At 44.0% G+C, this 23340-nt stretch overlaps 1 protein-coding gene across 1 annotated transcript in view; it reads left to right on the plus strand.

The window, feature by feature from the left end:
• VOPP1 (VOPP1, WBP1/VOPP1 family member) overlaps nucleotides 1-23340 on the plus strand; it is a 114330-nt gene that overhangs the window by 47271 nt on the left and 43719 nt on the right. Inside the window, exon 2 of the mRNA XM_012805893.2 lies at nucleotides 9419-9477. Within this exon, the coding sequence (XP_012661347.1) occupies nucleotides 9419-9477 (59 nt within the window). The remainder of the gene's footprint in view (nucleotides 1-9418; nucleotides 9478-23340) is intronic.

Raw genomic sequence — 23340 nt, forward strand, 5'->3', positions numbered from 1 at the left:
GGGGGGTCCTCCTCATAAAATTTTCGCCCAGGCCTATTTCTTCAAGAGTTTTCCCTACACTTTCTTCTAACGTTTTTATAGTTTCATGTCTTAAATTTAAGTCTTTAATCCAGTGAGAATCTATCTTAGTTAGTGGTGACAGGTGTGGGTCTGGTTTCAGTTTTCTGCAGGTCTCTGCCAGTTCGTCCAGCACCATTTGTTGAATAGGGAATCTTTTCCCCATTCAATGTTTTTAATTGGCTTGTCAAAGATCATAGAGCGGTAAGTAGCTGGGTTCAGCTCTTGGTTCTCTATTCTGTTCCATACATCACATCTCTGTTTTTGTGCCAGTACCATGCTATTTTGATCACTATCGATTTATAGTATAGTCTGATGTCTGGTAGTGTGATCCCCCCTGCTTTGTTTTTTGTTTCTGAGTATTGTCTTGGCTATTCGAGGTTTTTTCTGATTCCATATAAAATGCAGTATTATTTTTTTGAGATCTTTAAAGTATGACAATGGAACTTTAATAGGGATTGCATTGAAATTATATATTGCTTTAGGTAATATAGACATTTTAACAATCTTAATTTTTCCCAGCCATGAGCAAGGTATGTTTTTCCATTTGTTAGTATTTTCAGCTGTTTGTTTTCTTAGAGTTTCGTAGTTCTCTTTATAAAGATCTTTCACGTCCTTTGTTAGGTAAACTCCCAGATATTTCATCTTCTTTGGCACTACTGTGAACGGAATAGAGTTCTTGACTGCTTTTTCAGCTTGACTATTGTTGGTATATATAAAGGCTACTGACTTATGGGTGTTGATTTTGTAACCTGAGATGCTGCTGTATTCCTTGATCACTTCTAGGAGTTTTGTAGAAGAGTCCCTGGTGTTTTCCAGATATATGATCATGTCATCTGCGAAGAGTGACAGTTTGATCTCTTCAGATCCTATGTGAATACCCTTGATTGCTTTTTTTCTTCCCTAATCGCTCTGGGGTTCTGAAGCTGTCTGCTATCTGAATTTCAGGATCCCTTGGCATGTCTGGAAAGTTCTTTCATAATTTCATTAAGGAGAGCCTCTGTGTTTTGCAAAGCAACTTCGTCACATTCAGGAATTCCTATGAGGTGAATATTAGTTTTCTTCGAATTATCCAAGATCTCTCTGAGTGAGAGATCTGTTTTTACTCTCCATTTGTCATAATCTTTGGAAGTCTGGGCGCGTTCAAAGTCTTTGTCTTCAGTGTCGGAGATCCTATCTTCTGCCTGGTCCATCCTCTGATGGAGGGATTCAACCGTAGTCTTCAAATCTGCAACCTCTTGTTTCAGTGTATCGTAATCCTTGATCATTTTATCTTTGAAATCATTGAATTCCTGGGACAGCTTTTGAATGATTTGAAATTCTAGCTTCCTCTTTTCCTCCAACCTGTTGATCTTATTCACTATCCAGATCCTGAACTCAATTTTTGACATCTCAGACATCTGTTTATGTAGTGGGTCTTCAATTGTATCTGCCCCATCCTTCTTTGTGGGGTTAATCTACTCTGGTTATTCTGGTTGCCAGAGTTTTTCTGCTGATTCTGCCCCATGTTGAATTTGTACCTTTCAGAAACCGTCCCTAAAACTGCCCTGCCAGTGGCTTCTTCTAGTTTTCTCCTGGGCACACTCCTGCAATGCCCCGGAAGGTGAGGCCAGCAGGAGGGTGATGCAGCCCACTCCTGCAGGAGTCAGTGTTGATCTCAGGCTGCCAAGGCCCTGGGAGGCGAGCGCGACCTGCCCCAGCAGAAGTCAGTTGTCCTCACTGGCCAGCAAAGCTCCGGAGGTGGGTGCGCATTTGGCAGGATGGAGGACCCTCCCTGGCAGGAGCTTCTGGCGACTGCAAGCTGGTAAGGCCTGGCTGCACGACCCACCCCAGCAGAAGTCACTTGCCCTCATGGGCTGCCAAAGCCCTGGAGGTGGGTGAGTGGCTGGCAGGAGCTGCTGGTGACCACCAGCGGATAAGCCCCGGAGGTGGGTGCGCGGCTGGAGGGACAGCGTGACCCTCTCTGGCAGGAGTTGGTGATCGCTGGCCAGAAGGCCCTGGGAGGCAGCTGCGCCACCCGCCCCAGCAGAAGTCAGTTGCCCTCACGGCCGCCAAAGCCCCAGAGGCAGGTGAGTGGCTGGCAGGAGCTGCTGGTGACCGCCAGTGGACAAGCCCCGGAGGTCAGTGCCCAGCTGGAGGGACAGCGCGACCCTCCCTAGCTGCAATCTTATAAATTAAGTAGGGAAGAGCATCTGTCTTACTTTAGAAATAAGGAAGCTGAGATCACAGTAACTGCGACATGGCAGATGAGTGGCCACAGGATCAGAGCCCAGTTCTTGGGTCTTGGGCTTGTCCTTTATCTGTGGGGTCCTCTTTGCACCTTGGTCTGGTGTTGCTTCATTGTCAGCACACACTGTCCTTGCACTGTCCACCCGGGAGAGCTATGTGTGCTTGAGCATCCTCTGGAAACCCCTCTCTCTCATTCTCTGCACACTCCCCAGTGCTTACAGTAGTAGAGGTTGGTCTTTGGGGATTGCAACTTGGCTCACAACTGGCAGTGTGTCCAGCAGGCATCTCCCTCTACCTCCAGCCCTGTGGAACCAGACCTCCATTTCCACCATGAAGCCATGTCCTTTGACTCTCAGTATATAATTTGCAAGTGTTTATTGGAGGAAGAACTTGGGAATGGATATTATCAGAACTTCTGGTTCCTTGTTTGGTGTTCTTCAGTTGATTAAAGAGGCTGTGACTTTGTGTTTTTCCTATTATCCGGCTGTCACCTGAAACAACACTTTGTGCTGAGTTTAATGAGATATTATCTGTGTGTGTTACTGTACTACTGAAATTCCATAGAAGGAAGCTGTTATGAGTGAGAGTCAGCTACCAAAAATAGTGACAAGTTTCCTAGATATTAGCAAATTTCCGGAAGCTTATACTGATTTCAGTGGCAATAAAATTAAACTAAACTAGATAGCTCATTTACAGGGTGTTTTCTCTTATAGCAAATGTTCTCATAACATTGTTAGGGTTATTTTTATAAAGAAACAAAGTAGGTTGATATTTTTATTTTTTTCTTTTCTCTTCCTCTACGGTGCCATGGCGTCATAGGTTCACAGCCACCTCAGTCTCTTTGAACCAAATGATTCTCTTGCCTCAGCCTCCCAAGTAGCTGGGCCTATAGACACCTGCCACAAAGCCCAGCTAGTTTTTCTTTCTTTCTTTCTTTTTATTTTTTTTTTTTTTGAGACAGGGCCTCAAGCTGTTCCCCTGGGTAGAGTGCTGTGGCATCACAGCTCACAGCAACCTCCAACTCCTGGGCTCAAGCAAGTCTTCTGCCTCAGCCTCCCAAGTATCTAGGACCACAGGCGCCCACCACAACGCCTGGCTATTTTTTTTTTCTTTGGTTGCAGCCATTGTTGTTTGGCAGGGCTGGGCTGAATTTGAACCCGCCACCTTAGGAGTATGTGGCTGGCACCTTAGCCACTTGAGCCACAGGGGCTGAGCCAAGTTTTTCTGTTTTTAGAGATGAGGTCTCGCTCATATTCAGGCTGGTCTCAAACTCCTGAGCTCAGGTAATTCTCTCAGTGTGCTAGAATTATAGGCTGAAGCCACCACACTCATCCAGGGGTTAATATTTTTAAAAACATGTTTTATGCAAGTGGCTTAGTGAAAAATGGAAAAAGGATATTAGCAAGTAACTGTGAGCAAGAGTAATCAACAAGTAGGCAGCAATGAAGCCACTAACTATCTCAGCAGAAATGCCAGAGAGAAGAAATTTGGGGGAGGTCAAAAGAAGAATGGGTTAGACATGGTGCCCTTGACCTTGGTGGGCCCCAGGGTCTGCTCTGCTTGGTTTCTCCAGGCCAAGAATTGATATGGTAGACCCTCTCTGCAAGGTGACCACCATGGAGACCGTCACTCACTGGTTGACATGCGGGAGTGGTCAACACAAGGAGCTAGGCCTTGTGTAGTGCATGTCCAGTCTGTGAAAATTAGGTCAGCTTGAGGAGGTGGTCAGTGCAATGTGGTGGACAGCTATGGGGGTTCTACTGTATGTGTGTTCATGTGTTGACAGTCTCTAGTAAAGGTTTTCCATCTGAGACGATTTATTTTTTTTTAATCCTTTCAACTTTATTGTTTATAGAATAGACAATAAGAAATAGACAAATAGAAAGACCACTAAGTTCAGAAGTCAGCTTTATCAAATGATGGACTCAGAGAAAGAGACCTGGTTCCTATCTCTTTCACCCATCCTACCCATCTCCCACAGAGTGACCATTTTCATAACTTTTTACTTGTTGGAGTCAGGTAAAATATACTATAAATTTAAACTTTTTTTTTTTGAGACAGAGTCTCACTGTGTTGCTCTTGGTAGAGTGCTGTGATGTCACAGTTCACAGCAACCTCAAACTCTTGGGCTTAAGTGATTCTCTTGCCTCACCCTCCCAAGTAGGTGGGACTACAGGCGTCCACCACAACACCCAGATATCTTTTTGTTGTAGTTGTCATTGTTGTTTGGCAGGCCCAGGCTGGGTTCAAACCTGCCAGTTCCAGTGTATGTGGTTGGCACCCTAGCCGCCGAGCCAAATTTAAACATTTTATCCAGAAGCATGAATTGTAGTTCAGGATATATATCTGAAGAATAGAGAAGGTTGGAAGTTTTATAAAGGGAAGTATTTATGTATTACTGTCTTGAAAGTAAGTTCATTGGCACTAGTAGGAGCTGGTAACTATTTAAACTAGTTTTAGGGAACTGGTAAGTGTTTAGTTTTAAGGAGTAAGTTCATTGGAACTAGTAGGAGCTGGTAACTATTTAAACTAGTTTTAGGGAGCTCTCAGCAGCTGTTAGGTAAACCAGTTTCAGCTTACAGCAAGGCAGTTCTAGTCAGTAGCCAGGTTTGCAGAGAATCGATTGCAAGCTTCGCCCCTTAATTCTGTTTTAGTTGGATCTGGCTAGAACGACCCAGTTTTCGTGATCAGCTTTCACATTCTATGCCTTCCTATGATTCTTTTCTGTTGTTGTTTGTTTTGTTTTCTTTTTTGAGGCAGAATCTCAAAACCTGTTGCCCTGGGTAGAGTGCTATGGTGTCCTAGCTCACTGCAACCTCCAACTCTTGGGCTCAAATGATCTTCTTGCCTCAGTTTTCCTATTTTTAGTAGAGATGAAGTCTCACTTTTGCTCAGGCTGGTCTCGAACTTGTGAGCTCAAGCAATCTACCTGCCCTGGCCTCCCAGAGTGCTAGGGCCTTCCTATGATTCTTTAAAAAAAAAAATATTTTATTGATAGATAATAATGTATGGGCTACATATGATAGTTTTGATACATGCAACCTATGATTATATATTCTTCATGTCATTTTGCATATTTCATTTCACATGGTATCTTGGAACTCATCCTGTGGGTTTGTAGAGATCTTCATTCTTACTGGCTGCAAAATAACCCCATTGTGTGCGATGTCATCATTCAAGAGCCAGCCTTTGCTGGCAATCATGCCATTTCTGGAATTTTGCTCTTAGAAAAATTGTCACAATGGTGATCACATGGTGTTCTGTATTTATGTAGGGAGGTCAGTCATTAAAGAGAACAGCATTACTAGTTTTCCAGATAATCCTGTTTCCCCCCAGTGACTATGCATACAAGTGTCTGGATGTTGTGATATATGTCACAATTCATTGCTTGTCTATAACCTTTTGTAGGTTTAAAACACCTGCACATACAGATTCACACACATACCCCATGTGGGTAGGTCAATGTTGGGGAGGTGGAGGCTGGGGAAGCATGCCTGTGCCAAGGTCCTCACCTCTTCTGAGCCTCTCTGCCATCCACCATCATGGTAGCAGAGGGGACCTGGAGGTGCATAAAATAGGTCTTTTCTTCTTCTTTTTTTTTATTATTACTTTCTTTTTTGAGATGTAGTCTCCCTCTGTTACCCTTGGTAGAGTGCTATGGCATTATAGCTCATGGTAACCTCAAACTCCTTAAACAGTTTTCCTGCCTCAGCCTCCTGAGTAGTTGGGACTACAGGCACCCACCACCATGCCCAGCTAATTTTTTCAATTTTTAAGTAGAGACAAGGGTCTCATTCTTGCTCAGGCTGGTCTTAAACTCCTGAACTCAAGCCTTCGCCTCCCAGACTGCTGGAATTACAGGTGTGGAGCCACTGTCCCCAGCCACAAAGTGGGTTTTTTAGGATAATTTTGGTTAGTCTAGAGTACTAATGCCCAAGGTTGTTGATTTGGCTGCCACAGTGAAACTCTGTGTGTGGTGACTCGCACAGCTGAGAAGGAAACACGACCCCACGTGAATGCAATTAATCAATAAAAAATTCATTATACCTGCATAGGGGTCATTGCCCATAAGAAGCAGGCGACCTCCAATGACAGATCAAATGGGTCTTTATACCCTATTTCTGTGTCACAGCAAGCAAGCAAAGGAACAGAGGCTGCAGCATTGTAGTTAGCTTGGGGCGGGGGTATTACGTTGTTCAAGTGGGGGTACATAGGTTGAGAAAGTTTCCACGAACTCAGGACTTTCCTTATCTTTTAGCCTGTTCTCGGAATTTTCCCTCCTCACCCTTGAGGGGGCTGGGACTCAATGGCTTTTTCAAGGGTAGGGGGCTTGGTTATCACATGTGACCCTGAACAAGGCACCTACTAAGTGTGGGGAGTGGGCTGTGGCCAACAGAGCCCCCACAGCCTGGGAAATGCTCAGGGAGTGACCCCCAACCACTTCTCCTTCTCTATAACAACATTCTTTCTACTTGCCAGAAGTCACGTAGCCCACTCATACTGTCCTTGTTATCGGCAAGCTCACAGTTCACAGTTCTTCCTCTTTAAGGATGATCTCTACCCCATTTGTTAAGATTTACATAACTTTCTGTTCCCATTGCTCAGGTGCTGGCGGCAGCCATCAGCTGCGTCAGTCCTCCTGACGCCATCCTATCTCCGTCTCATGTGTGTTTTGTTCTCGTGTGAGTCCCTCTTCTTCATTTCCCACCTTTCCACTCAGCTCAACTCTCCTTCCTCGTGCCAGGTTGCGAGATGTCTCTCATGCCAGTATGCAACAACTAAGGGCCCATTTGTCAGTCATGAAATGGTATTCCATGTTCATGTATCCCAGAGACATTGTGAATTCAAGTGAGTGACAGTATTTTGTTTGTAAAAAGAAAATCCTTTCTGAAGTGCAGTTTTTGTTGCTGCCATCTAAGAGTTAAGAGGTATGTAGTTAGAGAGCCAGACAGTGGCTTCTTTGATCACTCCCATAGGAGGCAGTGTGGAGGCGGCATGGCTCTCCATTCCCTGCGGGGTCCTGTGGCCCCAGCTGTCAGGTAGCTCCCTGTGGGGGCAGCATAGCTCTCCATTTCTTGCAGGTTCCTGCCTCCATGGCCCTGGCTTCACGTAGCTCCCTGTGGGTTCGGCATGGCTCTCTGACCTGCTGGGTCCTGCACACTGTGGTCCTGGCTCTCAGGCCTGTCCGCAGTCTCTGTGCAGCTGCCATGGGAGTGGACAGGGTGCAGGAGACAGGAGCTTCAGGCTTGAGCTCTGGTGTTCCCTGAGCTTCTGGCTGTTTCTCGATTGTGTGGAATGTGAGGGTCATATCCCCGGGAAAGTTTGCCATCTGGCAGTGATGGAGAAAACCTGCTTAAAGTGCCATGTGGAAGACAAAAAAACCCAGCTTCTCAGTTTATCACAGAGGATACAAGTGACATGAATTATAATTTGGGGTAGAGACCTGAAATTGCTCTTCCATACAAAAATAAATGGATTTTTTCCAGCTGTCTGAACGTCATTTCTAAAACACGAGAAGAGCTAACCTAGCCTAAATTAAACTCATCTTCCATTAATAAGATTGGATCACTGTGGGCCACGTGAGTGTGCTCTGAGTATATTTTTTTTCTTGAATGTTCTTTATTTTTTTGGCCAGGGCTGAACCTGCCACCTCCAGCATATGGGGCCAGCGCCCTACCCTTTTGAGCCACAGGTACTGCCCAGAACAGAAACTTGATTTTTTGGTTTTTTTTTTGCAGTTTTTGGCTGAGGCTGGTATATGGAGCCGGCACCCTACTCCTTGAGCCAGAGGCAGCCCCCTGCTTTGAGTATCTTAAAGCACATTGCGAAAAGTCTAATGTTTTGTACTATTTCCGCATCCCAACTCTTTTGGTTGATATGATGTTGGCACACATCTCTCCCTTGGCCTGCTGGTGCAGATTTGGGTCTATTTCTAATTAATTCACAGTTTTCGGGCAGATTGTGACAAAAAGGCATCACTGTGCACCTGCTAGGGCTGGGGAGGGGCTGGGGCATGGGTAGGACAGTTAGTCACTGCCTTGCCCTAAGACAGCTTTGCTTTCATTGTGACTTTGCCAGAGTTCCTGCTGCTGGTAGCTCTACAACAATGTTTTAAGGTGGTTTTTACTGGACCGACAAACCAGATTGTGGAGGTAGGAAGATGTGAATTAAAAAGATGACAGCACAAATGGGATAGTTTTTGAAAGGCCTTGTTCAAATGGGTCAGAGGAATCTCTGAGTGACATTGACTTGTTCTCATGTTTGGTGGATGGGAGAGCCACTAGGGTGGCACCTGGCCCCTGATCTGGGCCTTGTGGACTCACCTACCCCGCCCTGCTGGAGTCAGGCTTGCTTAGAAAGCCCAAGGGAGGCTCCTTGCTCCACCTTCCTGTGTATGAGAAGGGGAGGTAGGAGGGGGCAGCAAGTGTGTCCTGACTGACAGCATCTCCAACTGAGGTCTAGATTGTGACTTGGAATAGTCTAACAAAGACTTAGCAATGTTAAAACCATGGGAGATGTCTTTTTTTTTTTTTGAGACAGTCTCATTATGTTGCCCTTGGTAGGGTGCTGTGGTGTCACAGCTCACAGCAACTCAAACTCTTGGGATTAAGCAATTCCCTTGCTCCAGCCTCCCAAGTAGCTGGGACTACAGGTGCCCACCACAATGCCAGCTATTTTTGGTCATAGTTGTAATTATTGTTTGGCAGGCCTGGGCTGGATTCGAACCTGCCAACTCTGGTATAAGTGGCTGGCGCCCTAGCCACTGAGCTACAGGCACTGAGCCAAAGGGAGATATCTTTTTAAAACAAAAATTGGGGAAAAGGTAAATCTTTGTAGTGAGACTTTATTTTTAGCATTCTTTAGCAATCTGAAGTATCATAAATTATAAAAAATTTACCCATTTAATGAAATGGTCACACTCCATGTATTTAGAGATAATGAAAAGATAACGTTTTCTTAGCATTTAAGAAATTTTAAAGAAACAGAAGGTTTCTCCTGTTGGGTGTGGGGTGGCTCTCCCTCCAGCATGTGGTCTGCCCCATCTCCTGGCCTCTCACCTGCTGCTTTGTGAGATTTGTGCAATATTGCACAGATCTATCACTGATAGACTTTCTCTTGCTTCTCTTCCCAGTGCACAGAAGCCAAAAAGCATTGCTGGTATTTTGAAGGACTTTATCCAACATATTACATGTAAGTATTTGCATTTTTCTGTTGGTTTGTCTCTAGAAATTTCTCTTTAATGGTGTAGGTCTGGCCTGTGAGTGTGGCCTTGCTTCCACCCTCGGTGGCCAAGAACAGGCCCCTTGCTGATGGCATCCCACCTGCTCAGACCATGTTCTCTGGGAATAGCATGAAATTGGTCAAAGGGGACAAATGTCTAAAGGAAGAATTTACATTGGTTTAATACAAATATTCCTAGTCAAAGGGAGCAAGGATCATAGGACCCTGAGCAGGACAAGAAAAAGTCCTCAGATGAGCTGCTCTGAGCATGTGTGTGTGTGTGTGTGTGTGTGTGACAGTCATGACTGCTTGCTCCTGGCCCCTGTCCTGGGTCCTGCTCTAGGGCAGGTGCTGCTGCATTTTTTTCCCTGTTGATTTTATGTGTTTTAATATTTGTTGTGGTGACCACGAACTATGTGGAGCCACCTGCCTAGGCGGCTGAATCAACTTTCTGGGTTTTTAATTATTGTTTTTGATTGTGTTTTGAAGTAACTTGGGTTTTAAGTGGAATGCTCTGACCAAATTTTCCCAAAAGCTCTATGATTTTTAGTATAAATTTTGAAAAAACAGAGGCTTTTTTGGTATTGTTATAGCAGAATGCTATACATCTAGAGGGTAGAATAATTGGACAAGAGCTATTTTATTACTTTCATTGGCCAGGATGTTCGTTTTTCTTACCTGCCATTCTTGAGACTGATGTAGGAGGAGAAAGCCTGCCTGCCTATGTAGGGGACCAAGCTGGGAAGCTTTGTGGTATTCCTCATCTCAGCTCTTTGGGGACGAGCCCATGCCAGGAATCCCGGCAGAAGCCAACCCACTCGGAAATGAGGCAGCTGTGTAGGTCATGGACTATAATTACACACATGTCAAGTTGAAGAAAAATGGCTATGGGATAACAAGGAGATAAAATAGTTTGGTTCTTCTCAGTATAGTGAATTTTTGTCACTAAGCTTTATTTCCTCAAATCAGCCTCTGACACAAATGTGGATAACCACCTCCTCCTGTGTGTCTTTTGTTGAAAACACGTTTCTCTAGTTGTTTAGTAGGTGAGTTTTGTTAGAGATCATTGCTGTTCTTGTATTTGCTTCTTTGTTTGTTCCTTTGTGCATTTCATTTGTCTGCCATGTACTTTAGAAGTGTCTGCAGTGAGCCGAGGTTGGGGGGGATGCAGAGTCAAGCCCTACTCTGTCACTCAGGCCCTACAGGCTGCCTTCTCATGGCCCTCTTCAATGGAGAAGGATCCAGAGATCCTGGGTACACTCCCCTAAAAAATGAAAGTACAGTTGCTCTATTAGAACTCTGGAACTCCATGTGAAGTGAACAGGTGATCTAGGCCAGACATCTGTCCTCTGCCTCTCTCATGAATTAGCACCTGATGAAAGCTGGGTCACACCCACTGGTCTCTGAGATACTCCTTTGATCTTTCTGCTTTTCCCTCTGTCCCCAGTTCCCTTGCCTAAATCCAAGGCCGTTGACTCCAGTCTGAACCACTGCAGAGCTTTTCTGTGTCTCCCCTGGTTTATGTCATTTCTTTCTAAATGTTCATGTCACTTTTCTGCTTAAAATCATCAGGAACAAAGTCCATGTTCATAGCCACCTTTAAACAGTAGGCTTCCAAGGTGAGTGTCCAGCTTCACCCATGAGGGCAATGATTTATAAGTGTTTGCTCCCCAGTTCCCTGTGCCTGGGACAGGGTATGGTGCTCAGTGGTGGCCTCCCTTGTGGTTGCTGCCACAGAGTGTGCTGACCTGTGTGGGCTACTCTTCCTCTTCCTCAGCTCTGCCTAGCAGAGCCCCTGACTGGGAACCTCCCACCACCCACTAGGGATCTATTCCTCTTCCCCTTGGGCTCTGACAGGGGTCACTAGCAGCCTGTGCACTGTGCCACATGTGCTCTGGGCACATCTAAAACACATCATACTGCATGGGCTTACATAGCGCAGTGCCAGCCACAGCACACACTATACTTCCATTTTCACAGTTTGTTCTCTGCCGCGTGCTCTGCCCTGTTTTTATTCCCCACATTCTGACACACTCTCCTTAAACACAGATTTTTAAGCATGTAGGTTCCAGGGTTCAAAAGATCGGGGTTCAAACATTTGCTGTATTTATCTTTAATCAAGGTGAAATTTACAGAGCTGGTGGAACCATTTATGGTGAAGGAGTATGTATCCCCCCTGCTATGCACTACAGCTGCACCTCACTGTCACAAACCACATCTCAGTCCTTGTCAGCCAGATGCTTTTGTAAAGCATGAACTTGGATTCTGATCCTCTGGGCACACAGCCAAGGGCCTGCATGTGTCAGCACTAACATCCTGTATAACGTGTGTAGACTGTGGCTCACTTGCCCTCTGTTGCATACGCAGGCTGCATATTCTGCCTCCCTGAGTGTGCAGGACAGCAGACACAGGAAGCCCCCAAGCACACCTGGGGCCCAGGGAAGTGCCACAGAGCACAGTCAAGCAGCCAGGACACGTGGGGTTTCTGGTCCACATTCTGTGTTTGGGGGTATCCAACACTCACAAGCTCCTTTTTTTTTTGAGACAGAGTCTCACTTTATCACCCTTGGTAGAGTGCTGTAGCATCACAGCTCATAATAACCCCCAGCTCTTGGACTTAGGTGATTCTCTTGCCTCAGCCTCCTAAGTAGCTGAGCCCACCACAACGCTGGACTATTTTTTGTTGCAGTTTGGCTGGGGCCAGGTTCGAACCTGCCACCCTCAATATATGAGTCTGGCACCCTACTCACTGAGCCATAGGTGCCACCTCTACTCACAAGCTCTTACTGTTTCCTACCAAACTGGGTGATGAAGTGTCATTACCCGCAGTGATGTGGCTGTTCTACTTCATCTCAGCTTGTCTTTGTCAAGGACAGATTTGCTACAGGCTGGATGGCAGTCATGGAAGGTTCACAGCCCATCTGTACTGGAGTTAGTCTTGAGGGGAACATGCCTGTTGCTTCTTGAAGCTGGCTGCATGGTTTCTGCTGAGGTGGCACAGATAGCGGTGCAGGAAAAGGAGACTTAGGTCCAGCCCAAGATCACCCTGCTGCTTGGGGCCAGGCCACATGTAGTACCAAGGCCAGTGGCCTGCTGTTGGCACTCTGCACCTGATCTGGCCTCTGGACACGTGGTTAGTGTGCACATGTGGGTCTTGGCTGTCCCTTCACTCACTCAGCCATCAGGGTCTGCTGTGTGTCTGCCCTGCATAGGGGGTATGGAAAGAAAGCCTGAGTGGACATTGCCATAGGTATTGTGACCCCTTTGTGGGCTTCTTCTCAAATCAGGAGCAATATCTATCTTATCTAAGGAATGTCACCTGTCCTCTGAGATTTCCAGCCTGAGTGCCCTCAGGCCTAGAAGCTCTTCTCTACCCACAAAGAACATGGGGTCTGTGAGAGCAGCATAGAGGGGACCCGGGATTCAGGAGCAGGTGGGAAGGGGTTGGTTGTATGCCTATGTGCCAGCTTGTGGACAGGGACCCCAGGAGCCTCCTACAAAGTTGACAGAGGTAGGAGAGTGTCACAAAGAGGGGCATTAGTACTGCATGACCCAGCTGCCCCCAAGTCTGCCTTCATACAAGACAGGGCAGGGGAGGGTACCTCGAAGGAATTCTGTGTACCTCGGTAACTGAAACAAGTGGTGTCCAGAGGAGGTCTGGGGATTCTTTGGGGATGGAAAATGTTTTAGGTTCTGGAAGTCAGGAGGCTCTCTAGTCCAGCTCTGCCAACAGTTTGCTGTGTGATCTTGATCAAGTCTCCTGGCCTCTCTGGGCCCCAGATTCCTGGGCTAGACAGTCTTTAAGGTCTTAACCTACTCATTCCATGATGCTGGCTGTCTGCTTCAAATAATGTATAGCCTAGAGAATAGAAGATGGATGGCAGAGCAGGCCCGTGTGTGGTAGCCAGGGCAAGCAACAAATGTGAGTGAATTTTAGCTCATTAAGAATCCAACCTATTGGGGGGTTGGAGTGTGTGTGCACAAGATGGCTAACTAGAGCCAGCATTCAGCAGATACTCCCATCCAGAGGAAGAAATAATGGCCAGAACCAACCCAATAAAGCTGAAGATCGGGAACTGAGCTGAGAGAGAGGATTGATGGGTTTACATCATCCCTGCTGAGGCAAGTTGGGACTCCAAGGAAGTAAATGTCAGGTACAAAACCCATCCCAAAGAGGATGAGCATCCCCCCCTGCCCCCCAAGAGAGGGGTTTGCTGTGTTACCTCTACAAGCGATAGAGACCTCTTGTTTCATCACACGGGAGAGAGCAGCTGAAGGCCAGGACTCCTCCAGAGAGATTCTGCTTCAAGGACTGGGAGTCTCTTGCCTGGAATAAAAGTTGAACAAATATTTTCCCTGCCTTCCTGAACTCATAATCCACCCTTCCTTCCTCTCCTGGTGGTCTAGGAGCCTACCCCCTGCAGAATCTTGAGTGTCTGGTGAATCTTTGCTAGGGGAAGACATTTCATGGGCTGCTGTGGGGCAGCTGTCGTGAAACTGTAACTCTAGTAGAAGCAGGGAGTTGCAACAGGAGAGGGATTTGTCTGGTGCTGTGAAAGTGCATAGCAGCACAGGACTTGTGCTACCACTGGGGACAGTGATGACACTGCCTACCAGCAGCTGCCTGCAGCACTGCCCATTGGCAGCCGCCCACTCCTCCAACCCACAGCAGCAGCACTTCCCACTGGCAGCCATCTACTCTTCCAACCCATCCCACAGGGGCACACCTGACCCACAGTGCCACCTTTGACTGTGGTGGTGGCTCCATGAACCCTCCCATTGAGGTCAAATTGGGGAGAGACACCTCCCTAATTCTGTGGAACACTGAGGGAGCCTGACCTTACCCCAAAGGGTTCCAGAGGAGGAGTGTGGTCAAGGGCAGATGTTGTCTCTGAGGGAGAGAACCACACGCTGCAACAGTAACCTCTGGCTAGGTATAGACGAAGGTAGAACACTCCCCAGTTTCCAATGAACATCAGAGATAATCAGGCCTGAAGTCTGCCTGCCTGCAGGTCACACAGTGAGATGGCCTAGTCGTGGAGGCATTGACTCCTCTTTGACTCAGGTGCAAATCCCTGGTGTTCTTGAGTATTAGAGAGAACTGGGCCATAGCCCAGTGAGGTTACCAGTGACTGGGTATGATGGAAATGCAAAGTGGGGAAGCAGGCCCTGGCCCCCCTGGACTAACTCTTTTCCTAGGTGGGCTTTTTGACTCCACAGAGCATTGAAGCAACTTACACACTTCATCTGCCAGTGGACCCCCGCTGTCCAGTTGCTGGAGATATTTTGAATTCTCACTTGATCTGGGTTAGACTGGGACAATTGGTTTGGAACTCTTGATCTGGGCCAATCACCTGGGGACTCTCCAAGGTTGGACCCTGGTTTTTTTGTAGTGGGAGGGTTTGATTCTGCTCTTCCAGCTGTTGCCTGTGAGGGGAGTGGTGTCTTAGTTGCTTGTATTTCTCCACAGCTGAGATTTCAACCCAAGTCACTGATGCACTCGGATTAGATAGCGTCTAACCGAAAACAAGAAAGAGCCACCTAGCCCCATCACAACAAGCTGGTCCCCAGAGTCTCAGGCTGCAGTACTGAACGGGACTTTTGTAAAGCTGTAGGGCAAAAGCTGTACTCACCAGTCCCAGCTCTTTGGTAAAGGGGTAGTTAATTACAACTCAGCTCAGTTTCACCTTTCAGCCAAACGGTGAAAAATAATCACAGGGCAGAATCAGCAGGAAAACTCTGGCAACATGAATAATCAGAGTAGATCAACTCCCCCAAGGTACGACAAAGGAGACGCAAGAGAAGATCCCATTCATAATCAAATGACTGAGATGTCAGAAATCAAGTTCAGAATGTGGATGGCAAATAATATTAACAGAATAGAAGTAAAGTTGGAATTAAAAGTTCAAGGAGTAATTCAAAAGTTGTCTCAAGAATTCAATGAATTCAAAGACAAAATCACCAAAGATTTCGACAAATTGAGACAAGAATTTACATCCCTCAAAGATGTGAGAAATACAATAGACTCCCTCAATAACAGAATGGAGCAAGCAGAAGAAAGGATCTCTGAAATTGAAGACAAAGCTTTTGAAAGTTCCCAAACGCTCAAAGACGTAGAGAAGTGGAGAGCAAAAACAGATCATTACCTGAAAGAGTGGTGGGATCACTCCAAAAGAACAAACATTTGCCTTATAGGAATTCCTGAAGGAGAAGAGGATGTTCTGAAAGCACAGATGCTCTACCTTAAGAGATAATTGAGGAGAGCTTCCCGGGCATAGCAAGAAATACTAAAATTCAGATAGCAGACAGATTCAGAACCCAAGCACAACTCAGTCCAAATAAAGCATCTCCTAGACACATCGTAATTAACTTCACTGAAGTTAATATAAAGGAGAAAATCCTGCAAGCAGCTAGACCTAAGAAAATCATAACCTACAAGGGGAGGAATATTAGAATGACTACAGATCTCTCTGCTGAAACTTTTCAAGCCAAAAAGGGTGGTCATCAACCTTCAATCTCCTAAAACAAAACAACTTTCAACCCAGGACCCTCTAGCCAGCTAAACTGAGTTTCATTTATGATGGAGAAGTCAAATACTTTTTTTTACTGTTGGCATTCATTGAGGGTACAAGAAACCAGGTTACACTGATTGTATTTGTTAGGTAAACTTCCTCTTACAATCATGTCTTGCCCCCAAAAGGTGTGGTATAAACCAAGACCCCACCCCCTCCCTCCTTCCCTCTCTCTGCTCTTCCTTTTCCCACCTTCCCTTCTTTCTCTCTGCTCTCTACTTCAGTCACACCCACTGTGTCATTAATTGTCCTCATATCAAAATTGAGTACATAGGATTCATGCTTCTCCATTCTTCTGATGTTTTACTAAGAATAATATGTTCCACTTCCATCCAGGTTAATACAAATGCGCTTCTTAGCATTTCTTTTTTTTTTTTTGCAGTTTTTGGCTGGGGCTGGGTTTGAACCCACCACCTCCAGCATAAGGGGCCAGCGCCCTACTCCTTTGAGCCACAGGTGCTGCCCAAGTCTCCATTTTTTTAATGGCTGAATAGTATTCCATGGTGTACGTATACTACAGCTTGTTAATCCATATCTGGATTGGTGGGCATTTAGGCTGTTTCCACATTTTGGTGATTGTAAATTGAGCTACAATAAACAGTCTAGTGCAAGTGTCCTTATGATAAAAGGATTTTTTTCCTTCTGGGTAGATGCCTCGTAATGGGATTGGAGGATCAAATGGGTGGTCTAGCTTGTGTTCTTTCAGGGTTCTCCATACTTCCTTCCAAAAGATTGTATTAGTTTGCAGTCCCACCAGCAGTGTAAAAGTGTTCCTTTCTGTCCACATCATGCCAGCATCTGCAGTTTTGAGATTTTGTGATGTGGGCCATTCTCACTGGGGTTAGATGGTATCTCAGGGTGGTTTTGATTTGCATTTCTCTAATAATTAAGGATGATGAGCATTTTTTCATATGTTTGTTTATCATTCATCTGTCGTCTTTAGAGAAGGTTCTATTCATGTCTCTTGCCCATTGATATATTGGATTATTGGGTTTTTTGGTATGGATTAATTTGAGCTCTCTATAGATCCTACCATGTTTCCCTGAAAATAAGACCTACCTAAAAAATAAGCCCTAGCAGGATTTGTATGTATTTGTTAAATATAAGCCCTACCCCAATAATAAGACCTAGTGATGGGCATGGCTATGCAGCGTATCTGCATAACCATGCCATGCATTTTGGGGCGGAGTGGTAAGGAAGACTAGAATACCTTTTATCTGCCACAACTCCTTTCTCCAAGCCAGTCACACTTGCGCAGGTGCACAGGCAGCAACCGCATCACTCCTTTCTCCTAGCCATTTGCACATATGTGGGTGTGCGTGTGGTAACTGGGGTTGCAGGCATCCTATTGCACACGTGCAAACGGCTAAGGGAAAGGAGTGCATGCATCACTAGCACCAGCCCCACCAACAAGGTCAGTTCCCTCTGTCAGGTTCTGGCCATCCTGTGCACACTGAGGCTTCAAGTGGAGACAGAGACATAGAGATTGGAGGTCTCCACAGTGAAAGTCTCCTTAGTGAAATGAGAAGCAGGACACTCCGTGTTTTTACCATATTGTGTGTTCCCAGGGGGAGGAAGGAAAGCTGTGGCTGCTATTTTACCCAGCACCAGTCCAGCAGCAGTCTATGAGCCTCTCTCACCCCACAGAAACATCAGTAAAGCTGCTGCTCCCTAGCACCAACCAGCAACAGTCTGTGGGCCTCTCTCACTCCCCCACCCGCCACACAAACACCAGGGGATAGGGGAAAATCTTCAGCAAGCAGTCTGCTATTGAGCCCAGAGAGATCATCCCATCTCCACTGTGCAGGTTGGACCCAGTGCTCACTGGATCCCAAATACAGTAAATAATTCAGCCCTTACACATCAGCTTTGCTGGCCTATCTCTGCTTTTCCTGAGTATCTGTACCCCCAGACAAGATGAGTGCAAAAAGAAAGAGCAATTCTATTGAGTACAAGAAAGGAATTATCAAAGACTCCCAGGGCAAGAATCTTAAGGCTTTCTGCAAAGAGAAGATGCTGGATATCACAATGGTCTGAAAATGGTGGGCAGAATACGATAACCTCAGTCTACATGTGGACAGAGGAAATGCTAAGAAGCGCAAGTGTGGTTCAGGTAGGCAACCTTTATTTCCTGAGCTGGAAAACATGATCTGTGAATGGACTGCTGACAGGAGAGCAAAGACTTTGGTTGTGCGCAGGGCTGAGATTCAAGCATTTGCCCTTGCAGTGGTACCACAGTTCGAAATATCCCCAGAATTCAAAGCATCACAACACTGGCTGGATGGCTTCTTTCAGCAGTATGAACTGTCTCTAAGAAAATCAACAACACTGTCTTGAGTTGGAAGATGCAGAAGTTAGTAAGCGAGCACTTGCATTCAAGTCTTATGTTGATGGCATTGACTTTTCTAAATACCAACCTTGCAACATGATTGCTATGGATGAAACTGCAGTGTTTGTGGGTCAAGGAGCCCAAACAATTGAACAGAAGGATGCCTCCTCAATCTATGTTCCCTCCAATGGTCACAAAAGTTCACATGTTACCTGTATTTTGGCCATTCGTCTGGATGGAAAGAAAGCTACACCTCTTATCAAGGGCAAGAAAGATGAGATTGAACGTGTTTCCAGCATTTATGTTCTTGAAACAGAAAAAGCCTGGTGCACACATGTAGTTATAAGGAAGTGGCTTGATTTAATGCTGCCACTTGTTTTGCAAGGTGGCCAAAGAGGTGTCCGAGTCTGGGATTCAGCCAGCACTCACCATGCTAAAGACATGAAGAACTTCTTTGCAAAGAAAGAAAGATCAAATAATGATTCCCGCAGGAATGACTGCCTATCTTCAGGCTCTTGATATTGCAATAAATAAGCCATTCAAAGACCATTTGTGTATGGAAATTAATGACTACATTGAAAATAGAATGACAGGAAATCAGCATGGAAACTTTATGAAGCCTAGCCTGATCATGATTTAGGTTAAGAATTCATGGAATAAAATCACTGACAGTGTTGTTACCAATGCACTCCGAGCAGGTTACATGGATAAGAGCTGCTCATTTAATGAGAGCTCTATTGCTCGACATGAAAGATTGGGGCCAATGGTTCTAAAGGAAATGGAGTCGCAAGAAATTCAGGATGGAATTCCCAGTCTGGACAGTTATGATGATGTTCCAGAAGAAGATGACATAACTGTATTTGAATAAATGTAGATTATTGTATTATACTTAATAAAATCAAGACATCCCCTGATAATAAGCCCAAGTGTGTCATCTTGAGAAAAAATAAATATAAGACAGTGTCTTATTTGGGGGGAAACACGGTACTTATCAAGCTTTTGTCTGATTCAAAATATGCAAATATCCTTTCCCATTATGTAGGTTGTGTTTGCTTTGGTTGTTGTTAGCTGTACAGAAGCTTTTCAGTTTTATTAGTCCCATTTGTTTATTTTGTTGCTGTTGTTGTTGTTGCAATTGCCACAGCAGTCTTCTTCATGAAGTCTTTTCCCAGCCTAGTATCTTCCAATGTTTTTCCTAGGATTTCTTTGAGGATTTTTATTGTTTCATGCCTTAAATTTCAATCCTTTATCTATCTTGAATCAATTTTTGTGAGTGGAGAAAGGTGTGGGTCCAGTTTCAGTCTTTTACATATGGATATCCAGTTCTCCCAGCACCATTTATTGAGTAGGGAGTTTTCCCCCAAGGTATGTTCTTGTTTGGTGTATCGAAGATTAGGTGGTTGTAGGATGTTAGTTTCATTTCCTGGTTTTCTATTCAATTCCAAATGTGTATGTCTCTATTTTCGTGCCAGTACCATGCTGTGTTGACCACTATGGCTTTGTAGTACAGCCTAAAATCTGGTATGGTGATGCCCCCAGCTTTGTTTTTATTACTAAGAACTGCCTTAGCTATACGGGGTTTTTTTCTGGTTCTATACAAAACACAGAATCATTTTTTCCAAGTCTTGAATGTACAATGTTGATATTTTAATAGGGATGGCATTGAATCAGTAGATTGCTTTGGGAAGTATAGACATTTTAACAATGTTGATTTTTCCTAGCCATGAGCCTGGTATATTCTTCCACTTTTTAATATCCTCTGCTCTTTCCTTTCTTAGGGTTTCATAATTTTCTTTATAGAGGTCCTTCACCTCCTTTGTTAGGTATATTCCTAGGCATTTCATTTTCTTTAAAGCTATGGTGAAGAGAGTTGTGTTCTTCATTAGCCTCTCATCTTGACTGTTATTGGTGTATACAAAGGCTACTGACTTGTGGACATTGATTTTATATCCTGAGACATTACTGTATTTTGATGACTTCCAGGAGTCTTATGGTTAAGTCTTTAGGGTTTTCTAAGTATAAATCATATCATCAGCAAAGAGGAAGAGTTTGACTTCCTCTGCTCCCATTTGGATGCCCTTTATTTCCTTGTCTTGACTAATTGTAATGGCTAGTACTTCCAGCACTACGTTGAATAGTAAAGGTGACAGAGAACAACCTTGTCTGGTTCCAGTTCGGAGAGGAAAAGCTTTCAGTTTTACTCCATTCAGTAAATATTGGCTATGGGTTTGTCATAGATAGCTTCAATCAGTTTCAGAAATGTGCCATGTATGCCTATACTTTTCAATGTTCTAATTAGAAAAGGATGCTAGATTTTATTGAATGCTTTTGCTGCATCCATTGAGAGGATCATATGGTCTTTGTTTCTGCCTCTGTTAATACAGTGGATAACGTTTATGGACTTGTGTACGTTAAACCAGCCTTGCATCCTTGGGATGAAGCCTACTTGATCATGATTTATTCCTTTTTTTTTTTTTTTTTTGCAGTTTTTGGCCAGGGCTGGGTTTGAACCTGCCACCTCTGGCATATGGACCCAGCGCCCTACTCCTTTGATCCACAGGTGCCTCCCTGATGTATGACTTTTTTGATGATAAGCTGTTATCTTTTGGCTAGGATTTTGTTGAGAATTTTTGCATGTATATTCATTAGTGAAATTGGTCTGAAATTCTCCTTTTTAGTTGGATCTTTTCCTGCTTTTGGTATCAGGGTGATGTTTGCTTCATATAACATGTTGGGGAAGATTTCTTCCTTCTCAATTTTTTGGAATAATTTCTGCAATATGGGAATAATCTCTTCCTTGAAGGTTTGATAGAATTCTGGTGTGAAGCCATCTGGACCAGGGCATTTTTTTGTTAGATTTTTTGTTTCTTTGATCTCTGTGCTTGAAATTAGTCTTTTCAGGAGGTCTGTTTCTTCATGACTAAGTCTAGGGAGAGGGTCTGATTCCAAATATTGATCCATTTCCTTCACATTCTCAAATTTCTGGGCATAGAGTTTCTGGTAGTATTCAGAGATCATCTCTTATATCTCTGTGGCATCAGTTGTTATTTCCCCTTTATCTTTTCTCATTGAGGTTACTAGAGATTTTACTTTTCTATTTCTAGTTAGTCTGGCCAAAGGTTTATCTATTTCATTTATTTTTTCAAAAATCCAACTCCTTGTTTCATTAATTTTCTGAATGATTCTTTTGTTTTCAATTTCATTGATCTCTGATTTAATTTTGGATATTTCTTTTCTTCTGCTGGGTTTAGACTTAAATCGTTCTTCTTTTTCCAATTCTGTAAGATGACTTGTGAGTTTGTTGATGTGCCCTCTTTCTGTTTTTTGAATGTAGGCATCTAAAGCCATCAATTTTGCTCTCAAACTGCTTTTCAGTATCCCACAGGTTTTGGTAGCTTGTGTCTTAATTGTTGTTGTGCTCAAGGAAGTTAATGATTTCCATTTTTATTTCTTCCCACACCCAGCTGTCATTCAACAGAAGGTTGTTTAATTTCCATGCCTTTGTGTGGGATTGAAAGTATTTGTTGGAGTTGAGTTCCACCTTTAGTGCCTTGTGGTCTAAAAAGATACAAGGTAAAATTTCAATTCTTTTGATTCTGTTAAGATTTGTTTTGTGTCCTAGGATATGATCAATTTTGGAGAATGTTCCATGGGGTGATGAGAATAGTGTATATTTTTTATCTTTGGGATGGGGTGTTCTATATGCATCTATGAAGCACAGTTGTTCTATGGTCTCATTTAACTCCCTTATATCTTTGTTTAATTTCTGTTTAGAGGATCTGTCCAGCTCTGTAAGAGGAGTGTTAAAATCCCCTGTTATTTTGGTATTATAGGAAATCATATTGCTCAGACCAAGTAAGGTCTGTTTCAAGAATCTGGGAGCATTTAAATTGGGTGCATAAATATTTAGAATTGAAATGTCTTCTTGTATTTTTCTCATGACCATCTTTGTCTTTTTTGACTTTAGTTGCTTTAAATATGTATCTGAAAATAAGATTGCAATTCCTCTTTTCTTCTGAATTCATTTGCCTGAAAAATTATCTTCCAAACCTTAACTTGGAGTTTTTATTTGTCTTTTGAAGCTAGGTGTGTTTCCTGCAGACAGCAAATGGATGGCTTGTGTTTTTTAATCCACTCAGCCAATCTAAGCCTCTTCAGTGGCAAACTCAAGCCATTCATATTTATTGAGATAATTGATAAGTGTGGTAGTGTTCTATTCATCTTATTTTGTGAGAGTCCATTGCTTAGTTTTATCTTTTGCATCAGTGTGGAAGTTAGGTTCTGTCCTTTAATTTCTGAGTGCTTACTTTGGTGTTGATCCATTGTGATGGTCAGTGTGTAGAACATGTTGGAGTATTTCCTTTAGAGCTTGTCTTATTGTGGCAAATTTCCTCCATGTTTGCATATCAGTAAATGATTTCATTTTTCTGTCAATTATAAAGCTTAGCTTAGCAGGATATAGAATTCTGGCATGTAAATTGTTCTGTTTAAGTAGATTAAAGGTAGATAACCATTGTCTTCTTGCTTGAAAGGTTTCATTAAGAAATCTGCAGTCACCCTGATGGATTTGCCCCTCTAGGTCAACTGGCACTCCCGGCAGCTTGAAGAATCTTTTCTTTTGTTTTGACTTTGGACAGGTTCATCACAATGTGTCTTGGAGAAGCTTGGTTAGAGTTGAGGCAACCTGGGGTCTGATATCCCTCTGAAAGGAATGTGTCAGAGTTTTTGGTGATATTTGGGAAATTGTCAGAGTTTGGAGTGATATTTGGGAAACTTATAACATTATCTAGTATGGCTTCCATTCCCCTGGGGCATTGTTCTTCCTCTTCTGGGATACCTGTAATTCGTATGTTCAAATGCTTCATAAAGTCCACAATTCTGTCAGTGAATGATCTGCTTTCTCTCTCTTCTTTTCTACCTCTTTAACTGTCT

This window comes from Otolemur garnettii, unplaced genomic scaffold (genome assembly GCF_000181295.1).
Source record: "Otolemur garnettii isolate 467f Iridium unplaced genomic scaffold, OtoGar3 scaffold00045, whole genome shotgun sequence".
Taxonomy (NCBI): domain Eukaryota; kingdom Metazoa; phylum Chordata; class Mammalia; order Primates; family Galagidae; genus Otolemur; species Otolemur garnettii.